We start from the raw sequence: 21453 nt of genomic DNA on the forward strand, positions 1-21453 counted from the left end.
ACCTCGCTTCCGCCACCCGGGACCTCATAAACAACGGGGGGAAGTGCGTGCGGAGGGCAGCGCGGGAGGTGGAGCGGCCCGCGCGGGCCGGAGTGGAGCGGAGCGCCGGGCGCAGGGCGGGCCGAGGTCAGGGCCGCGGCGGCGGTCGCGCCTCCCCATTGGCCGGGACGCAGTGGGCCGCCCCCCCCCGCCCCTGCTCGGTGCGGCGCGGGCGGGGGGGCGGGACTTGCCGGCGCGCGCCGCCCCCGCCCGCCCCCCGCCCGCCCGCGGCGGCCACCGGAGTTTTTAAAGTGGGGAGGCTGGCCGGGGCGCTGGACATTCGTGAGCCGCCCGCCGCGCAGCCCCGGCGCTCGCCGCGCTCCCGCCCGAGTTTTCTGAGACGGCCGTACAATCCTCGGCAGTGTCCTGAGACTGTATGGTCATCTCAGCCGCCGCCGCCAGCCCGACCCGGGACTCCTTCGGACTCTGGCCATTGCAGCCTCTGCTTGCCCCCCCCGCCCCTTTTCTGCTCTTTTTCCTTTTTTTTTTTTTTGAAACCCTAGCGAAGTGACTTCTTTTTGGACAGAAACAGGAACTTCGGTTCGCCTCCCGCTGCCTTCTCGGCGCTTTTGACAACCTCCTCCCACTCCTTTCCCGACCCCGCCTCCCTCTGCAGGTTCCTCCCCGTCACCTTTCTCCACCCCCCGCCCCCGTACCTAGCCAGCCGCCCGCAAACTGCCACCTGATTGTGCGGGGCGCTCCTGAACTTGCGAGCACCCGGGACCTTTTCCAACCGCCTGGGCCTCCGAAAGCGGACGAGGATCACCGCGGAGGCAGCGGTCGCCGCCGCCGCCGCCAGCCGGATCATTCGGGTTCCGCGTCTCCGGGCTCCACCGCGACAATGACAGCTGACAAGGAAAAGAAAAGGTAAAGGGGTGTCCGAACTAGCGAAGGAGCTGGTCCGAGGCGGGTGGCTGGGCTACGCGAGGTCGGCCTGGTCGAGAGGGGTAGAGAGAGGTCTTCGTGGCCCGAAGATCGCACTGGAAGGTTTGGAGCTGGGGAGCAGGTGCCCAGCCTGGGCATGGAGGGCTGAGGCTCGCTGTGCAGCGGCTGGGCCCGCAGCAGTCGGGCGGCTAGGCGTGCGGAAGGGCCGGGAGAGCAACTGAGTTGGCCCTGGAGGACCGGTGCACTCCCGCGGTGCTCTCCAAAATCTCCCGGCCTCCTCGCACCAAACTGCTGGGGCTGGCGCGTAGAAAGTGTTGAGTTCCTAGTTTTCCCACGCCTCGGCTGCAGGGAAGCATTGGCTCCTTTTTTTTCTGGGCCATCTGGGCCCCTCCAGATGCGCTCCTCTGCCCGCGCTGCGCCCCAAACGGCCAAGGGTCCGGAGACGGAGCGCGGCTAAGGTGCGTGACCCCTCGGAAAGGCCTCGCACGCGAGCTCCAGACTTGACAGGAGTTTAGGGACCCACCTTGTCCTACCCGTATCTTGACTCCCACCGGAGAGTGGATAGTGGCAAGAGTTGCCTCGTGGGGGGCAGGAATCTTGGTGTCGGGGAAGGGTGGGGGACTCTGGGCGCCCTCGACGGGCCCTGGTGTCTCCTCTCCCAGGAGGGGAGGAAAGGGCAACTATAATCTGTCCGCCTGCCCTCGGGAGTCTCTAGGCACTGGGTGAGAGGGAACTCGGGCCAACTCTCCTGCCCTCTCGCCCCCTCCCGGCTGCTTCCGGCCAGGCCAGCAGGCCCTCTGCAAACCGGGTTTGGAGCGCTAAGCGCGACGGAGCAGTTGAGTACGGGGACTCTGGGCGCAGTGCGGGCGTCGCTGCCCGGTCTCCCACTCCCATCTCCACCGGTGCTTCCCGCAGTGGTCTGGAGGTTCCAGACCCACGCTCTGCGGAGACTGTTAGAACTGGGTTGCTGGGATGGAAATCGCGCCCAGCAGAGCCACCTAAGCCCGGGGAGTCCAGGGGCCGTGGACACCAAGAGGTCGATTGAGGCAGGAAGGACCTAAGAGGAAGGCCTGGCTGACCTGGTATGGCACCGGGAGAGCTCAGTCCCGGGTGGGATTTGTTCATCTTTTCACTTCCACTGTTGCACCGGAGCCAGAAACTTTGTATCCTCCCGTGGGAAGCGGCCGTTCCAACCTCCACGCACCGATGAAGACATGATAGGTCGTGGGGTCTATGGATTCCAACTCCCTACAGATAGAGTTTGCATGGCAAGAGCTGCAAAGTTACCTGGCAGTTCAGTCCCACCAGGTGCTCTGCGGGGAGGGAGAAAGATAGGCTCTCTGAACCCGCAAAGATTTGCAGTCTCAGAAACCGTGTAAGGACCACTTGGGTTTGGTTTGGGGAATCTTACCAGAAGCAGATGGCCAAATCTCTCCGTCCCCAGCACAGCCCCACCCCCCCACCCCCCTCCGAACCAGAGACTGGTGGGTTCAAAATGCCGAACTGTTGGTTCACAGCCCAGTGCTTAACCATGGCGCCACCTGGGCTCCCTGAAGGACTTAATAAACGGGAGCGAATTTCGCCCTTCATGGTTGGTGTCCTGGGTCGCCAGGGGGTAGAAGTTGAGCCCCACTTCGGGCGCTGACCCTCCCCCATTCCTGGAGTCACCTGGGAGCCCCTAGACTGGAGCCAGGCAAGGTGATGGCTGGGCCTGGTGGGCAGTTGCTGTGTAGCCTGGGGGTCCTGTGTAGCCCAGACCTGGGTCCTGTGTAGCCCAGACCTGGGTCCTGGGCTCTTTGATGGGAGAGCAGCAAGGATTCCTGCGCATTTTACAAAGCCGATGTGATGTGGCCGGCATACCAACGTCAGCATCAAGGACCCGGGAATAGTCAACTCCTGTGAGTGAGTGAGTGAGTGAGTGCTGCCGCGCGCTCCAGGCCAACCAGGGAATTTAGGGACTATTTACAAGGTTGATGCCCATCAGTGGGTGTTGAAATCGTGGAGGTGGGGCCTGATAGTAATCTTGACAAATGTGTGAGATGTCTGTCTAACCACAGCAGAGTGGCTGGGCTCTGAGTCCTGGATTATTATTATGCATATCCTTTGTTGCTAGAAACTTGGGTGAAATGGACTAGGTTCTTTGAACACACCCTACTGCCATGCCTCTTCCTTTAGAGGGCAGGCTGTGGAGCAACTGAGGGAGCTGGGTGAAAGTTATGTAAGGTGACTCCCAATTATTCCAGAGATCGGCCCCTCTAAGAACTCCTGCCTTCCAAATATACTGCCTACCTGGCTTCTGCCCACTCTACAGACGGCTCTGGTCAGCTCCCTGGGATTTGTCTTGAGTTTTGTGCCACGGAATGGCCCGGGCAAGGAACCCCGGGTGGATTCCTGTTGGACTACTTGTTTTGAGATTTACAATTGATATTTGGCTCTGCTTACTGCTTTCGGGCTCCCAGAGGGGCCAAGACGTAATTACATTATGTAAACTAAGGCATTTGTTCCCTAGTGGTCCCAAGTGACTACATCCTGAGCTGTCCCACAGTGTCACACAAATTTGGCATGACCCCGAGGGGGCTTCCCTGTGTTGATTGTATGCAGTCATTGTTGAAACTGCCCATTTATTCTGGTTCTGCCGTGGGGCTACATACAGGGCCCGTCCTCCCCAACATTTAGGATACAAGTTACCTTTGCAGTGTTTCTTCTCTGACAAGCTCCTCAAGAGCGTTCCAGGACTAGTTTGTTGCACAACATTCAGGTGGCAGCCCTAGTAGTCCGTTGCTATGGGGTTGGTTCTGGCTATGTTAATGTCGAATAACATTAAACACTAAAATCAATTTGCTTTCTAAATGTTGGCTGTGTGTGAGGGTGCCAAACCGGGCTCATTTGGTGATAGTGGGCATTGCTTATGACGTCAGAGGTGGCCAGAAATGGAAGTGCCTTTTCCCCCTCGCCCTCTGTACTGATCTCTTGGGAGTGGCATGGAGACATAACCAGGCTGGGTCCTGGAACTGCAAAGAGCTAGAATGTGTCTGATGACTCACCTTCTGATAAAACAATTTCTCAGTCCTTCCAAGAAGCATAAAAGAAGTAGTCTGGAAGTTCTTAGGTGCCTAGGGATTGGAAAGAGGTTTATATAAATATAAGGGAGGTCATGAATAACTGGGGATCAGTGGCCATTCCAAAGCCAGTTGCAGCTGGAAAACTTTCAGGAAGGGTAGTGCTGGGCCGGCTGTGGAATGGGAGTTGGGTACATCTGGGGTGAACCCTGTCAAATCATCTCCCCACTTTCCCCTGCCAGCTGGGCTTTGTGAGTCCTCTGCTAAAATCAACTCAAAACCCATCTTTTGTTCTGTTCCTGAAGGGAAAGATATTACTGAGCAACCCCCCCCCTTGTTTTCCATAAAAACTTCCTGCATCCATTGTATTACTATGAGGAGTGATATGGAATTGATGCAGCATATTATACGTTCCTTCCAGTGTGTACATTTAACCTGCCCAGCTTTTATGAAGTTCCAAAGGATGCTGTGGTTTTCAGTTATCCTTTTTTAATTTTCAGGTTTGCTAATGGAGGGCTGAGAATTTGTTTATAAAGGACAGTAGAAATACAAGGGGGTCTAGGGGAGATGAGTCAGTCAGGGTGTGATGTAGCACCGATGAAGAATACAGCTTTCCTCCGGTTCCTAAATGCACCCCCCCCCACTATCATGATCCGAATTCTACCTTGCAAGTCTGACTAGACCAGAGGATGTACACTGGTGCAGATAGGATCTGGAGGCACAGGGAATCCAGAGTGGATGATACCTTCAGGACCTGTGGTGTGAGGGGCGATACTGGGAGGGTAGAGGGAGATTAGGTTGGAAAGAGGGAACCGCTTACAAGGATCTACATGTGACCTCCTCCCTGGGGAACGGACAACAGAAAAGGGGGTGAAGGGAGATGTCGGACAGGGCAAGATATGACAAAATAATAATTTATAAATTATCAAGGGCTCATGAGGGAGGGGGGAGCTGGGAGGAATGGGGAAAAAAGAGGACTTGATACCAAGGGCTTAAGTGGAGAGCAAATGCTTTGAAAATGATGAGGGCAAAGAATGCACAGATGTGCATAACACAATAAGAGTTGTATGAGCCCCTAATAAAATGTTTTTTGGGGGGGAGGGGGGAGCAAGAAGGGAGGGGAAAAAAAAGAGGACCTGATGCAGAGGGCTTAAGTGGAGAGCAAATGCTTTGAGAGTGATTAGGGCAAAGAATGTACAAATGTGCTTTATATAATTGATGTATGTATATGTGTGGATTGTGATAAGACTTGTATGAGCCCCTAATAAAATGTAAAAAGAGAAAAGAAAAAAAAAGAAAGAAAATGATTAGGGCAAAGAATGTACAGATGTGCTTTATACAATGATGTATGTATATGCATGGATTGTGATAAGAGTTGTATGAGCCCCTAATAAAATGTTTTAAAAGAAAGATCAAGTGAATGCCATACAAAAAATGTTTGTTTGTTTTTTTAAAGAAATACAAGGGGGATTCTGAAAAATTTGTGGAAAGGCGGAATTAACACATAATGGCCTTCTTTGCAGACCGGGACACTGGGGAAGTTAGTGGCAGGCCAGAATCAGAACCCTGCTTTCCTTATTTCCATTAAGAACCATTTTTCTAATCGAATCGTTGACAACGTGGCACCTGTCATCCTGAAATGCCTCTCAGCAGAGAGAGTGACTTCAAAAGACTTATAGCCACCCCCATACCACTGAGCCTTGTGGACAGGGGTTTGCTTTGGGAGACAATTAGGAAAGATGGCAGGCTGTGGCAGAACTTGGCTTCCTTGCTCCTGCAAGAAGGACTAGGAGTTGCTGCTGCAGACACTAGGAAGTATGAATTCAGTGGCTCCATATAGAGAACCACCTCATTAAACAAAACCAATGCTAAGACCGTTCCTCGGGGGGCACATTGCTTTGTCAATGGGAGAACGCCCCATCACCAGAGGCATCATTCATGTCGTTATTGGGCGGATTCCTGTCCTGAGTGCACTGGCATTTTCATGAGGAATGAAAATAGATGAGACTAAAACAGAGTGTAAATGTGGGTGACTCTCAGCTCTGTAGGAACCATCTATTGTGGAAAGTGTGTAGAAATGGAAGGAACTTTCAAGTTGGCAATTGCTGTTCCTCCAGAACTGTCCTCCCAATACATTAAAAAATGCCTGTTTTCATTAATTATCTCCAGAGTGAGGCCATTTCTTGTGTGTGTGTGTGTGTGTGTGTGTGTGTGTGTGTGTGTGTGTGTGTGTGTGTTCTACCATTCATTATTGCCTATCTTTAATGGAATCTGCCCTTTTGCTTTTAGGATTGACCATTCCTGCTAGATCCTAACACATCTGACTTGTGCCAATATTGTAATGTTATCAAAGTGTGCTCCCAGGGCCCTCCAATTGCCCCCTCTCACTACCTGGCCCTCAATCCCATCCTACTTACTCTCATGATGAAAACCCACTCCTCGATAGTCACCCCAGGAGAGAAATCAAGAAGCTAAGCAGTGTGTGTTGAGCAGTTTCTCCCTACTCTGGATCAGTGCTGACACAGAGGCCAAGGCACGGAGAACTGGTCTTTGTGGTATTCGTCTGACGGGACAGACACACATGGGAGATTGTTAAAAATAGAGCTGGCAGCTTACCTGCGATTCTTCTACTACAGAGGCCAGAGCTTTTGAAGTTAAAGAGCGCTCACTGCCTTTGAGTGATTCCAACTCCTAGGAACCCTTGGGGACAGAGCAGCACTGCTCCTGGGGGCTTCTGAGAGTGTGACCCTTTACAGCAGTGAAAAGCCTCGTCTGTCTCCCTGGGAACAGCTAGTGGCATCAGATGGCTGACCATGTGCTTAGCAGCCAGGTGTGTAACCCAGTACATGGCCAGGACTCCCAAAGTTAAAGATAGGAAGTAATTACTACATTTCAAGCAGTACAAGTGCACACAATTATTTAGGAGTACAGAAGGTTGACAGTTCAAACCCACCAGGTGCTTCTTGGGAGAAAGATGAGCCTGTCTGGCCCTGTAAAGGCGATATGGAGCCTGGGAAATCCCTGGAAATCCTTCCAGGGTCTCTGTGAATTGGAACTGATGAGATGGCAGCGGGATGGGTGTGTCTGTGGATGGAGAATGGGTTCCTAGGGTCCCTGGCATCGCATAGGTAGGTGCGGACCACCAGCACAGAGACTGGCTCTGAAGGAGATTGAACAGAGTAGTGGGTGTGTGAGGAGGTGGTACTGTGAGCAAAGATCAAGTGGAGAAGTCAGGGGGGTTCCCTCTTGTGAACATTGACCCCTATCAACAGAAGTCTGTACAGTAGTCTCTACTCCCTGGTTTTGGGTGAGGGGCAGGGAGGGATGACTGAGAAACCCCACTAATGTTTGAGATTGGGGTTTTCTGATCCACCAGGAGCAGTGGAGATGGCTTGGACTTCCAAGAGGGGAGCTGGGCCTTCTTCCTGGGGGATCCAGGTGTGGTCTGTCAGTCTTTGAAGCCCAGTGTGCTGCACTGGGTTCAGTGGCATTTGTTTACCTGAGGATAGGCTGTTCCGCTCTCAGAGGGCCTGGGTTCTGGAGCAGGTGAGCCTTTCAGGACCTGTGTGCTGCCGTGATGACTTTATGCTACCCTCCGCCTGCTCATTCAGGTCCCAGGCAGTCCCTACACTCCGGCCAGTGACCCTCCAGGCCGCCTTCTGAAGGCAGGAAGAGGTGGGCATCCAGACCAAGTCAAGGGTCTTTGGTGCAGCTTAACTTTATCCGTTCCTAGCTGCCTTGTCTGTCCACCTGTCTGCTCTCGACACTGGAAGGAATGGGAGCTAGGTGACCTGCACACGACCAGTTCCCCCGAGTGATTTTTTTTTTTTTTGGGCAAATGTTCATGGAAGAACTGTGAAGATACATTCATCTTTCCCATCTGCCCTCAAGCAATCATTCGGAGGCCCTTTCATGAGCCGGAAAGGTCTGTGTATATGTGTGTGTCCTTAGCAGAAATCATATGCACAGCAAGACAGAAACAAAGAGCACTCAGTCTTATCCTGTGCCGGTACCACTCTCAGAATCTTCCCTGGAGCGCCTTTTTTTTCTTAGCCCTCATAACAATCCTGGGGGACCATCCCTGCCTTCTCCCCATTTCGCTGCTGGGAAAGCCGAGGTACAGAAAGGCGAACTGCCCAGGGTCCTACAGGTAGCAAGGACAGACTGGAATTCACACTGGGTAGAGTGTGCCTATGGTACATCCTCCTGCCCACCGTTCCACACCACCATCCCTTCCCGAGGATGTCTCTCAAGCGTTTCAGGCCGGGCCTGACTCATGCTAAGCACCCCATCAAGGACAGCTGCTTTTGTTATTGTCGTCTTTGTGATGATGCAGTGGCGGGTGCCTTCCGTGACTCACCCCCTGCACAAACCCTCACCAGCCGTCAGGGAATGCAGAGTTGAAAGGTGGACTCGGAAGTCGTCCTGGCACTTCCTATTTTTCATCCATTGCCCTCAACCCTGACAGGCGGCCGCGCCTTACCGCCCCAAGGAGTTCAAAGTGCCCCACCTCCCACCCGTCCCCGGTGGCAAAGCTTCAAGGGTTATGGTAGCCTTCGAACTCCATTGTGCAGCAGAACCTCTTCTGAAAGACCCTGTGCAGATCGCCCTGCACAGGACTTCCTCCAGCCCTTTTGATCTTTTGAAATGGCAAGCGCAGGAAGGAAAGAATGGATGGGGGCATCAAGAATAGCCGCAATCGGGCGATAATAACACGTTGTATTTTATAGAGCCCTTTTGCTGACAGGTCCTCAGAACCCAGGCCTCGGTGCTGTGAACCTAAAAGGGATTCTGGGATTTTCCCAAGGTGGCGAAATCTACTTGCCTCCATGTGTATGATACCAGAGAGAGGGAGCCGTGCCGGCAATGCCTTGGCAGTGCACGTGGGGTGGCCGTCACAGGTAGGGGCATGCCCTGACAGCATTGGCAGCTCCCAGGTAGAGGTGGGGTGTCCTTTGGCACCAGCTGACTGGTCCCACCATCGAAACCCACAGAACCCACAGGCTGGTGTCCTTTGTGATCCCGGGAGCTGAGGAGTCCTTGTGAGGAATAGACCGGAATGTTTCCTACTCCGAGTGGCTTCTGATTTCTCAAGAAATACTGGTTTGCTTGGCTGCCACACACCCAGCAAATGTGCCTTTACTCTAGAGCATTGGCACCGATAGCGTCACGTGTTCTTAGGAGGCACCAGTCTCCCCCCAACTTCCTTTCTTGGGAGCATTCTTCTGTTTTAAAGTTGTAAAGAATTTCTAGGCAAGCTAGCGATGCTGGCCAGCAGACCGCCTTCTCCCGTGGCATGATGCTTTGGAAACAAACCCCCACCGATTGTCAATGAAGAAAATGGCACTTTTTGAAAAGTACATCTTTACCCCCTACACACACACACACACACACACGCCATTTCCTGGTGAGTTCAGGTGGACTCAGAACCTTTCAGCTGCCCCAGCAGCTTCCTTCCAGGACCACCTCCACTGGAGGGGCAATACAACCAAGGGCGCGGGTTTGGAACCAGAGCAGATGGGGGGCTTCTCTGGCCAGGCTGTGCGATAAAGCAGGTGGAGAGGAAACTGCATTTATGGCGCCCCACTCCTGGTACTAGAGGTAGATGCTGCCGGCACATATCCAGGTGCAGCCAAACTCTGCTTCCTAGGATATACGGAATCCACTGGCAAGCAGCGACCATTGGTTCTTTTGCTCTGCTTTTTAGCATCAGGTACTGGTGTCCTGATCCAGACACCGCCCCCCGACCCCCCACCCCTGACATCGATGGCAGGAGGTCTGGTAAGTTGGCTGTGAGTCAGAGAACACATGAGCTCTAGCTGAGAAAGCTCAGAAGCCTTTTATGAAGCTTTTGAAGTATATTCACTAAACCCAATGGACTTGTTTCTGGTAATAATTGTTTGTAGCCATGCACGAAGTGTCTAGACTGACGATGCTCCCGAGTGCCCCATCTCCTGTCTTTTAAAGTTACACGAGGGGGCCTTCAAAAAGCTTATGGGGAAAAAAATCATTATCTTTTCATTTCATTGACACGAACTTTTAAAAGTGCCCTTCTACCTGTGTTACCAACCGCATGAGTTTGACTCTGGATGAAAGTTTTCATATCGACACTAGCGCGGAACAAGGCTAATTTTATATTTGGGCACTTGAGAAGCTGAAAGGAGCAAACCACACTGACCCCAAGAAGCGCAACCTACTGTCCAAAGAGAGGCTGGACCCCCGTGCGTCACCGAGGCTCCTAAGTCAAGGTAGTGAGCCGAGACTGCAAAGAGGAGGCTCAAACTTCAGGGCCAGCTATCCTCAGCACTAATAAGTAATTACTGCAAATATTTGCAGGCCTCCTGTCTACCTGTACGATTTCCTGTTGCCGAAGCACTTTGGAATATTGAGAAACAATGTGCTGGAAAAATACGTCATACGCAGTTGCAGCAAAGAATGGTTTTTAAGCACATGTGCCCACTCTCACATAGGCACTCACACACACCAGTTGCTGCCTGGCTTGGCTTATGAATTCCGTGCGAAAAAGACAGAAAATTATGCTTGTGGGGGGGCTGTTTGAGAGTCTTGTTTTTTTCTCTTGAATTTCTAAACAGGGTTTTAAGTATTGAATCGGGACTATCATGGACGTGGGGAAATGGGACCCATGGTGCCCTTAGGGAACAGTCTAGGCAGAATAGCACCATGCAAGTTGTAAAGTAACATTTGGAATCCACACACGTCATTTGCTACATTGTCTTTCAGGAGCCCATGGCCTCTGCCATGCTTTTTCTGCATAAGTGGTGTCGTGCTTTCGAGAGTCAGTCTCCAGGTTTGCACCAGAGACAAACTCACTGCCATCGCGTTGATGCAGAATCAGAGCGACCCTCTCAGGACAGGAAGAGGTGCCCTTGTGGTTTCGGACACTGCCACTCTTTACAGGAGTAGAAAGCCCCATCTTTCTTCCAGCTCTAAGTACAGGAAGGGACTTAAAACCCACACGAAAGGACCCGGGGAGCTAGGAGAACATCATTTGCTTTCTAAAAACACCACTGTAAATCCCGACTCTGCGTATTTCATGAACGTTTGGTTTTCGGGGCCCCCGCAGTGAGATTCTCTCCTGGTGAGGTTCTGTGAACTACTGTACCCGGCATGCCTGTCCTGTGTGCCCCGGGTTTGCGGATACTATTTTAGAATGGCTGAGGCTGAAGAGGCTAATTTTGGTGCCCAGGGTAAAAGGAGAGAGAATCAGCTACAGAGCTAAGAGGGCCTTGTGGTACCTGGGTTTGGAGCAGCGGGCTGTGACCGGACATGCCACCTTTCACCTTTAGAACCTTTGTTTGTGGGCTTGCACAACAAATGTTTACCCAGATATGAAGATAAGGAAAGTATGAAGGTCACATTTCATCGGTGGCAAGGGAGCTTCTACAAATATAAGCACATCCCCTTGCCATACGAGCTGATCTTTCATTCCACACCAGGAACTTAATGGCAGGTGGGGCAAGGCGTGTCGTCTGTCTCTCTGCAGGTGCTGGGGCAGCTGACTCGCCCCTCTCATTTGATGAGGCCCTTTGGGGTGGCGAAGAAGCCAAAGGGGGGTAACCATGCCTGCTGTGGGGGTCTCCTAGTGTCTTGAGTTCTCTGGCATTCCAGGGCAGTCAGCGGGAGGCGGGCCTGCCTGCAACAACTGTTCTCTTAGCTTTTCCAAGGAGGTTTGCATGGCGCTGGGACTTCCTGTACCTTCCACAACCTGACAGCATTGTCTTGAGAATGGGAAAGTTGGTTTTTGCATCTGATGTTCCACCTAACACACTCAGAGCCCAAAGGAAGACGTCTGAGAGTAGCCACCTTTGCAGTGAAGGTGAGTCTTTCTGACCACCACCCCATTTGCCATCATCCAGCATGCCCCCTGCGCTCCAAATATCAAAACCTCATCCTGCCACCCAAAGACTTTGCTTCCCCATTGTCCCCGGACTCATGGCCAGGGCCTTAGGCACAGCCACCACAGGCCTGTGCACACAGCTGCCTCCGCTGTGGGTGGGCCTCCCTTCTGCCACTCTCCCAGCCGGAGCCCAAACTCCCCATCTTTTCCAAGGCTTCTGTGGTCTTTTCCATCCGGGCCCCTGCCCGCCTCCACTCCTTTCTAGTTTGGGTGACGTCTGCCAAGCAGTCCAATTATGTTTCCCTGTCATCCATTGACATGTTATATCGTCGTGTTTTTCCAACACGATGGCATGCGGCTCAAGGGCAGGACATCTCATTTTATGATATCCCTGGGAGGTCTGCCACTGCTGGGGCTCTAGCAGCTGCTTCCTTAAAAACAAACAAAAAGCGTAGTCTTGAAGATGCCTCTTGGATTGGGTGGGAACATGCCTGTTCCCAGCTGAGCAGATTTGAGCCCTCAGTCAATCTCCCCGTTCAAGAGAGAGGAAAAGTAGGGGGATGAGGGTGGAGGAGCCATAAGCAAATATTATTGATACATGATTTTGTATCACCTGCCCACAGGAGAGTAATAGTAGGTCAATGTGTCATAGGCATGGACCTACTAAATAACAGAAGACCCAGCGGGAAAGTTGCATCTAGGGATTGCCAGTTCTCAGTGCAGTAACCCTCTCCACTGACTAGACTGAGGATCTGTGCCCTGATCAGTCTCGTATCCTGTGCATGCTATGTGCATGTGTGCATGCATGCTTGTGTCCATTCATACTTAGCTGGTAAACTCTTTAAGAATAAGGAGCCAGCCATTGTTTCCTGTTCTCTTTCCCCACCGTACGCAGACCAAAGGTCTATATTGAGGTGCTCACATAGACTGAGTGATTCTGTCGGCACTTGAAACTAGTCCTGGAGCTTGGTGCTGAACACACTCAGAGTGCAAATGAAGCCTAGTACCAAAGGGTGGGAAACAGAGGCAGAATCTTTGCTCAGATCAGAGTCTTTGCTCAGAGTCCTCACAGGACTCTGACCAGGCATCAGGGTTTCTTGGGATACCAACGTCATCACAATGTGTGAAAGTAACTAAGTCTAAATGTAGGCCCCAGGCTTGGCAGTGAGTTTACAAAGAGACAAGGGGGTAGACCCAGTGCTCAGAGGGCTTACAATTGAATCAGAGCCAAGAAATTCCCAAAAGGATATGTTTGTGTTAGTGGACATCCTAACCTCCTCTTTTAAGATCCTGTCGTCTTGTTAGGAAGTCAAAATTAGCTCAGATTAAGCTAAATTGAGAAAACTTAGAAGACTTAGTTGATTAGTGATGATGTGTGCGTGTGCGCCGATATCAGGGGAAACAGGTCTTGTGGAGAGTGAACAGTTAGCGAGAGAAGCCATCAGGAAAGGTAAGAGGGAGGCAGCGTGGAGCCGCTTAAATATCCTGGTCTTGAAGGGGAGCTGAAATTTGGATGGACAGGTGGGGGAGCGGCATGAATACAATATCCATGAGGCATGAGTGGGGTGTGCAGGCCAGGGCTGGTGGGCTGGCACCTTCCAGAGCTGAACCAGGGCTCTGCTAACAGATGGGAGATGAGGGCCAGGCCTGGACTGGCACCAGGAAGCTTAGGGACAGTCCTCCCTGAGTCATGTTGTGATGGAATCTTCAAGCTGCCTCAGGGCCGTGTGGACAGATAGAGTTAGTGACAGGAAGGGGTTCTGCCTGGGCACCGTCATTATCCCTCCAAGTACGTCTGTCCCCTGGGTGGTGTTGTAGAAGGCCTTGGTTGCTCTCCACAACGACCTCACCTATCTGGTAGGAAGGATGTCTGTCATCAGGGAGGTGGTCTCCACCTGTCAGGAACATGGATGTCACAGCACACCACCCCCACCCACCCCTGTTTGTAGAGTGGGAGCTATTCGGGGCTAGCTCATGCATCCTAAGGCAGGTTCTTTTGGGTTCTGTGGAGGGGACTGATGAGTCCCCTCCCCAGCGTCTACTCCTGGTAAAGTGTTTGCCCCCGTGATGGTCTGATAAGGTCTTTTAGTCTATTCCGCCTTGCCCTTTCTCATTCCAGATTCTCGGTTTTTGAGTCAGATGATTATAGAAAGATAGGGCAGCCCCATCGCCACCCCACAATTTGTAGGGAAGGAGGCACTCAAATCCAGTAAGACCACCCCTTTGGTCAGACTCCGGCCAAGAACAGGGGTCTGCCTGCCCTGCAAGGGGTCCTGTGGTGAGCTGTCCCTTGGCTACTTTGCTGCTCTGACGTTCCCTCAGCCCTCATGCCGATGCGTGTGCGGAGACGCTGCCCAGAAGGAAAAGGACCTTTCTCTCTGGACTCGCCTGGGCGAAGCAGCTGAAGCGGGAGGAAAGGAGCCTCGTGTTGTTGTTTTGTACACCCCCGCCCCCTTTCCCAACACCTCCCCTTCCCAGTAGGTATAACCTTCCCCCTGGAGGAATTTAGAAGCACTTAAGGTCATGGCTGAACACTTGTGGGCAAGGCCTTAGCCAGAGATCCAGACTTACTGGAGAAGAGCCCGCACCAAGGACCAGCCGGGGCCAACCTAATCTCATCAAGCCCAGCTTGACCTTCCAATGGTCCTTCCAGGGAGGCAGCAGCTCCCCGAAGTGCTTGCCTTGAAACTTGACCTGACAACCGTCCCTTGACCTCTGGTGTCTTACCCCTTTCTGCAGGCCTCCCGTCCTAGGTAGACGGCTGTAGGCCTGATGGGTTTGTTCCGTGGTTCACCCAGCAGTCTTTTTCACAGTGTCTCTGGAGCAGCCCATTTAGGGTTTCCAAGGCTGTGACCTTTCGAAAGCAGATCACAGATTTGTCCCCCAAGGCACCTCTGCGTGGGCTTGAACTGCCCCTTAACCGGGTGCAGTAAGCTTAAGTGCTGACTCTGCAGGCTGCTGGGCACAGGGCTTGAGTTCAAGAAGGGATTGCTGGAAGCAGGTGGGGAAAGCCCAGTGCTGCCTAGCTCAGACCCTAGGCACTGCCGGAGCCTTGGGCAAGCCGTGGGAAGTGGCTCCCGAGACATCCTGAGAAACTCCCAACACCAGAAAGCGGTGTTCACTGCCAAGGTTAGCACCTACTTTCTCATAGCACCCGGTGAGCTCAGGAGAGGAGCAGGAAGGTGTCCGTCAAACAAGTCCATCTGTGACGAGACACCAGCGGGCCCCAAAGCCTGGTTCGTACCCACGTCCATGCCTTTGAGGTGCCCGCTTCCTCACCACAGTCAAAGGTGCTTTTGAAACACGCTGGGTTGGCCCCCGCTGAACTCCTATGGCAAATCCACGGGGCCTGTGCACATTGGTGGCCGTGTGGTCCCTGCTGCTGTTGGCCAGCTCAGGGCCTCAGGAAATGGCAGTGGCAGAGACGCCGGGGAGGAAGGCATCTGAGTTGACATGCGTGTCGATTCCTTCTGTCCTGAGCCGGTCCTTGGAAGCATGTTTAAGACAGTTTCTCCACACAAGCTCCGCCTAAGCCGGGGATTGTGGGCTACCTGAGCTCCTTGCATGGGCCGTGTGCTCCAGAGGAAACCACGGTAACTTTGCCTCCTCCAGTTAGAAGCCCGGGCCGAGGCAGAGCGCATGTTTGTTTTGGCAAGGGCAAGCGTTCACCCACTTGAATTCCTTTGCCTCCAGAATTAGCAGCGCGGGTGACCATAAGGGTTCTGTGTTCTTGAGCTTTTTGTCTTGGCAAGCCGATGGTGAATGCTTCCAGATTCTTCCGTGACCCTGGCTCCCCACCAGGCTCTCCGGGAAGCCCTCACCATCTTCTAGAAGCTTGAAAAACTGCTGTGGGCCCTTCTCTGACTTGGATGACCTCTGGCAAGGCAGGTCACCTCTGCTGGTTTCCTGTCCCAAAGAGGGGACTGAACACAAACTGCTAGGAAGTTGAAATGCGCGAGGGCTTTGACACAACCATGCGTCTCTGAGACGCTATTCGATCTCTCTCTCTCTCTCTCTCTCTCTCTCTCTCTCTCTCTATATATATATATATATATATATATATATATATATACATACATATATATATGTATATATATATATCCATTATCTTGAAAGAAAGACCTTTGAAAAGTATAAAGTGCAGACATACAAGGCGTCATTAGGAACCAGCATGATAATTTAACCATTAGGCCTTTTATATCTGCAGATCTGACTTGACTGCTGTTGGAAGGGAGCCTTAGAAGAATCCGAAAGGAGACCCTTGCTCTCTCTGGCTTTTACATTCCTCTCCTGCCTGGGCTTTTCAGGATGCTGGGAGGTGGCTAGTTATGATTTGAGGCTCTGAGTTCTATTTTTGCCATCTCCCGAGATGTGAGGAAATCTGATAATGTCAGTGAACCAAGGGGACTCCTGATTCTGGAATGTCTCTTGCTCTCTGGCCCGCCTGCCCTTTACCTGTGGGATGGAGAAAACGCAGGCTGTCCCACATGGGCTGTACCTCTCTCCCAAGCACCCCTAAATCCCCAGAGCCAGAGGGCTGTATCTGTACCCCATCTGCTCAGGTCCTAACTCACTGCCTTGCCCTTGAGAACAGGGTCCAAGGTTGGGTTCCCAGAGAGACTCGGTAACTTGCCCAAGGCCACAGAGCAAAACATGCCCCTCTTCCAGAGAGGGATCTAGAAGGAGAGGAGGGGTGGGCCTATGCCCACTGCAGGCTCCTTGGTCTCCTGGTGCTCTGGGTGCTCAGAGCCTGGCTGGGCCTCCGGCCCACGGTGAGCCCTCGCTTGGCGGGTCAAAGGATGCTGGTGGTGGAACTCACGCCCACCATGTGTCACTACCTGCCCCCTGTGCCCAAGCTTGCTCTTGCCACTGCACCACCCCTGCAGCTGACCAGCTGACGTGGGCGCAGCTTAAATGGCATCTCCTCTGGGAAGTCTTTCCTGACCTCCCTCAATGGAAGCCTCATCCCTGTTTTCAAAAAAGCTTTAACACTGCTTCCCATAGAGCGGGATTGATTTCTTGCTGATTGACCCTCCCCCCACTCCTACCCCCTTCTAGTGAGCAGGCTCTAAGAGGGCAGACCCCCTCCTTCCAGCTTGTAGCTTATTCTCCACCATGCCCCCCAGGCTTAGTGCCAGGCACCTCCGAGCTGCCACTTAGATATCAGTGAAGAGACAAAAGTCATGTGGCCTTGCCAGGCCCTTCTCCTCAAAGTCATCATTTCTTACATACATCCAGTTCTTGATTTTCTTTTTTCTCTCCAACGACTGTGAAGTAGATGAAAGGAGTTGGGATTCTTATCCTACAGGTGCTGCCCTTAGGACACAAACATCAGGATCCCAAGGCCAGGCTGTGGCAGTGCCCTGGCCGACAGGCTCCCAGGCCCCCACTTTTCCCACCGGCCTGCAGCGTCCCGCTTGGCACCCTATCTGTCCGTTGTGGTGATGTGATTGTTTGCCTCACTTGGCAGTGTTTACACCCAAGGAGTAGTGGCCATTGTGCGTGGTGACGTCTGGAAATGCACAACAGAGTCCCAAAAGGGTGCGCTGCAGGTCCTTACCACAATGAGCAATTGTCAGGTCAGCCTGTGATGGGTGGGTGCCATTCCTTAAGGGGCTGGTTCTGGGCCTGCCCTCAACCGACTGCCCCCTGTCCTCCCAGAGGCCAGGGGAGGTGCTCTGGGACCACAGCCCCATGTCGGCCTGGCCCAGTCAGTCTGTCTGCCCGCATCTGGAGCTTTTCTTGTGGCCCTGTGCCCTGCGTGCATATTGGAACTTTGTGGCTTTGCAAGGTCATGATTTGGCAGAAAGGACAGAGGGGCTCATCTAATCAGCCGGGGATCTCTCTGGGCCTCAGTTTCTCCTCCTGTAAAGCGGAGCAGAGGGTAGAGATTAGACCGGACGGACGGAAGGATTTCTTGTAGGCGCCCAGGTCTGTTCCTTTCTAGTGACGTGAATCCCAGGGGCTTGAAGGTGCCCTGGCCCTGTTTCCTGTTTATAAGGGGCCCCCCGGGAAAGGCAGGTGGAAGGCGAGGGCGATCACTGAGGGTTTCCAGGAAGCGTCTCCTCTCCCATCATGCTCTCCAAGAATGGGGGGGGGGGTGGTCCTGTGACTATGAAGGGTGGCAGAGACTTGAAGGTTGCCTTTGGGCATGGCTGCGAGGCCAACCTTCAGGACAGCAATGGGGCCTCCCTGGGGATGGAATGGCGGGTGCGCATTGCCTGGCCCTTCTACACAAAGAGACAGCTGTACCAGTAGGCGTGATGGCAGTCTGTCCCTCTCTGACAACAGGGAAGAATGAGGCAGGCTGTCCCTTCAGTAGGGCCACTGGGGAGCAACTCTGCCCCCATCCCACCTTGGTCTTTCACGACCAAGAGCCTCCGTTTCTACGCCCACGACGACGGGTGGCCTCATGCTGCTTTGCCAGTCAGATTGGGGCTTGGGAAATAGAAACCCGCTTGCATCAGAAAGGGTGGCTGCCACCGTGGTCCTCGTGTGAACGAGCGTGGGGTGCACAGGGCCAGCCTGAGGCGGCCGGAGAGAGGACAGAACTGGAAAGCCAGCAGCCATGGAGGAACGGACACTGAATGGAGTCACGCCTTGTTGGGGGGAGGGGCGGGCCCCCTGTGGGACAGAGTTGAGCCACCCCACCTCAGTATTGGGGAGTCACCTTGAACCTGGGCCAAAAAAGTAAAAATATTGGGACTCGAGTTTATCTGCCTCCCATCAGGTACATCAAGTTCTGGACAGCTGCCCACTGGCCAGCAACGCGCCAAGGACGGCTCTCCTTGGCCTCCCGGGAAGGCTTTCTGCTGGCTCTGGCCCCGCTGAGCAAAGTCCACTTGCTCGCCGGAGTTCACACAGTCTCCTTGCCAGGCCTGCCCAGAATCCTGTCTCCTCTGACTTCCTGCGCTCTTGCATAATATTTCCTTGTCTCTTGAATAGCTGCCTCAGCACAGGGGCAGCTCACCGATGCTTCTGGGCACCGAGTAGGATGCGCAGGGAGAGAGAGCAGGGATGTGAACGCCACCCAGGGGTGTTCTGGGCCTTGGGGGGCAAGAAGGGGGGCCAGGGGGAAGGACACAGTTTCCCAAAGTGTTTGGGAGTGAGACATTTAGCGCCCAGCAAGTTCGGGAGCATATGTGAGCGTGCTTACACTTCTACCCTGCGAGTTATCCTCCGCTGCAGTTTGTAAAGTGACCAAGTTGTTTCCCCTGATGATAAAAGGATGCACGCTCCTCCTAAAAATCCATAGCCACAGGAAGACATGGAGATAAAAATAAGAATCCCCCAAACTCCTCTACCTAAGCGGTCGCCACCCTGGACACTTGGGTGTGCATACTTAGTATAATAAATAGTGCCATCGGATTACATGAATAGCACCTACCTAATATTATTGTGTAAGGAGCCCTGATGGCGTGGTGAATGCATTGGGCTGCTGACTACAAGGTCAGCAAGTCAAAACCACCAGCCCGTCTACGGGAGAAAAACGAGGCTTTCTATCCCCATAACGAGGCTCTCTATCCCCATAAAGAATTACAGCCTCGGAAGCTCACAGGGGCACCTCTACCCTGCCCTGTAGGGCCACTCTGAGTCAGAATCAGCTCGATGGCAGTGAGTTAGGGGTTTTGTTTTTAGTAGTGTGTGCTGTTAATGACAAAGTGCGTGGTCCACACAATCATATGGCTGTACTCACTTAGGCCCTCAGGATGCACAGATTTAATACATAGAGATACGTAGCGATGTGAGGCTCCAGCTTCAGCTATTTAACGAGGCCCCTGGTCCTGGACCAGTCCAGGCATGGAAAAGCCAAAACTAACCCTAAGGGCTAATCTCAAGCCTGAAAAGCAGCATCTCTCCCATATTCCTGACAAATGTGCTCAGTACCAGACAGAGCCCCCCAAGTAAAAGGTTATGTTAGGATGCAGACCTAGAAAAATTTCCATGATGACATTGGAAGAGGCTGCAGCGGGTCCGGGCTGGGCCTCAGCCTGGATGGGTGAGCTCAGAGTGTGGCCCGGGTGTGAACTTGGAGCAGGGAGGCATGAGCTGGTGGAACAAGTTTGTCCATTTGTCAGTGGGGGTGCCTGGGCCCAAGGTTCAGAAGAAGCTCCAGTTGACATTCCCGCAGCTGTTGCCGGCCTGACCCAGACACCCATCTTTAAGAAGACATCCTCCCTGGTCCCATGATGAAAATGTCAAGAGTGCCATTCGTAGTTGCTTTTAAATCTTACAGAAGTTTGTTTTTTTTTTGGAGGGGGGGCTTGTTTTTATTTTTAATTAACTGCCAAAAATGTTATGTTTCTGCCTTACCTTTGGGAAAGTTGTATATTATGGAAGGGTTATTGTTAGTCTTTTTGTTGTGGTGATTGTTTCTCTTTCCCTCGGCTGCTTGGGGTTACAAGTGTGGCAAGAGATTGACAATCGATCTTCTGATGACTGTGGCTGTCCAGAGTGAGCCCAGGGTCAATAGCATTTGCTTGTTATTTTTGATTTGTAGTAAGCTGGGTGAATATTCCTTCGAGGTAACCAGACGTTTTCATGCGAGGTTAGGGATAAGATGCGTGTGGTTGGGAATTGCTGGTTAGGCTGACTTTTGCATGAAGACCAATAGTTTCCCAGAGCTCTCTGCCTCAGACCGCTTCTCCTAAAATGAAAAGGATGATCCTGTCCGTTCAGGTTGAACACATTTATGTCCAAGCGCCCAGCTATCTTCCCAGAACAAAAATTTGCAACAAAATTTCGCATCTATGGACTCCAAGTATTTGACCTCATTTCCCCTGTTAACACATACACTCTCTCTCTATCTCCATGCCAGCAAGCTGGGACAGCAATTTGCATAATTACAGTCTCTTTGTCAATTAATTCATCATGGGCTCCTTTTTCTAGAATTGACTAGCCAGACTCGGAGTACATCAGATTCCCGATCTCTCTTCTCAGGAATCGGACAGGGATGCAGACACGAGCTCCGGAGAGGAAATGGCCATCTTCTGCCTGCTTTCCGGCTTTCCATTGGGGAGACATGTCACCGGCTGGTTTGCCCGTCGCTCTCTCCTGTGGCTGTCACCTGGTGTGGGGGAGGCCCCTGCCACGGGTGCCCTTTGGAGAGTGGGGAGCTCACCCGCCTCAGAATGATGAAGCGGGACTTTGTGGAAATTGATGCTTCTGTACAATGAACAGGGAGCGGCTGTTGGCATAGCAACCCCTCCCCTACGTGGAAAAGTGCACGCCGCCGGCAGATGACTTTCGCAGTGCCCAGTTGTTAATCTGATAAATGGCCTTTTTAATAGTAGTTTGTGGGCTAATGGAAAGGTCGAAGCAAACCTTCATTAATGGAAGGAAGGATGGATGGAGAGTCTGAAACCTCCAGGTCCACAACCCACTGAAGCGCCCCCCCCCACTCCAGGCCCCCAGCCTCCCCTCCCCCAGGCCCAGGCTTGTTGTCAGCAGTATGTCTCTTTAACAGCTGTGCTGGAGACCAGCGGGCAGAAGGAGCGGTGCCCCTGGTTTGCAGAGTGTCCCTGACACCATCATTTTGTATCTCAAGCGTGAAGAGGTTTTTGCATCCTTCTTAAAGCAAGACATTTGCTTTGGATGGGAGTGTAGCCGAGG

General features: G+C 52.7%; 1 protein-coding gene across 2 annotated transcripts in view; it reads left to right on the plus strand.

Moving 5' to 3' along the window:
* Nucleotides 1–312: 312 nt before the first annotated feature.
* EPAS1 (endothelial PAS domain protein 1) overlaps nucleotides 313–21453 on the plus strand; it is a 97154-nt gene continuing 76013 nt past the window's right edge. The window contains exon 1 of one of the 2 annotated variants that reach the window (XM_075535925.1): nucleotides 313–906. In XM_075535925.1, the coding sequence (XP_075392040.1) occupies nucleotides 881–906 (26 nt within the window). In that variant the 5' untranslated portion in view covers nucleotides 313–880. The remainder of the gene's footprint in view (nucleotides 907–21453) is intronic. The other variant, XM_075535924.1, reaches the window with a different exon arrangement.

Source organism: Tenrec ecaudatus, chromosome 17 (genome assembly GCF_050624435.1).
Source record: "Tenrec ecaudatus isolate mTenEca1 chromosome 17, mTenEca1.hap1, whole genome shotgun sequence".
NCBI classification, from domain to species: Eukaryota; Metazoa; Chordata; class Mammalia; order Afrosoricida; family Tenrecidae; genus Tenrec; species Tenrec ecaudatus.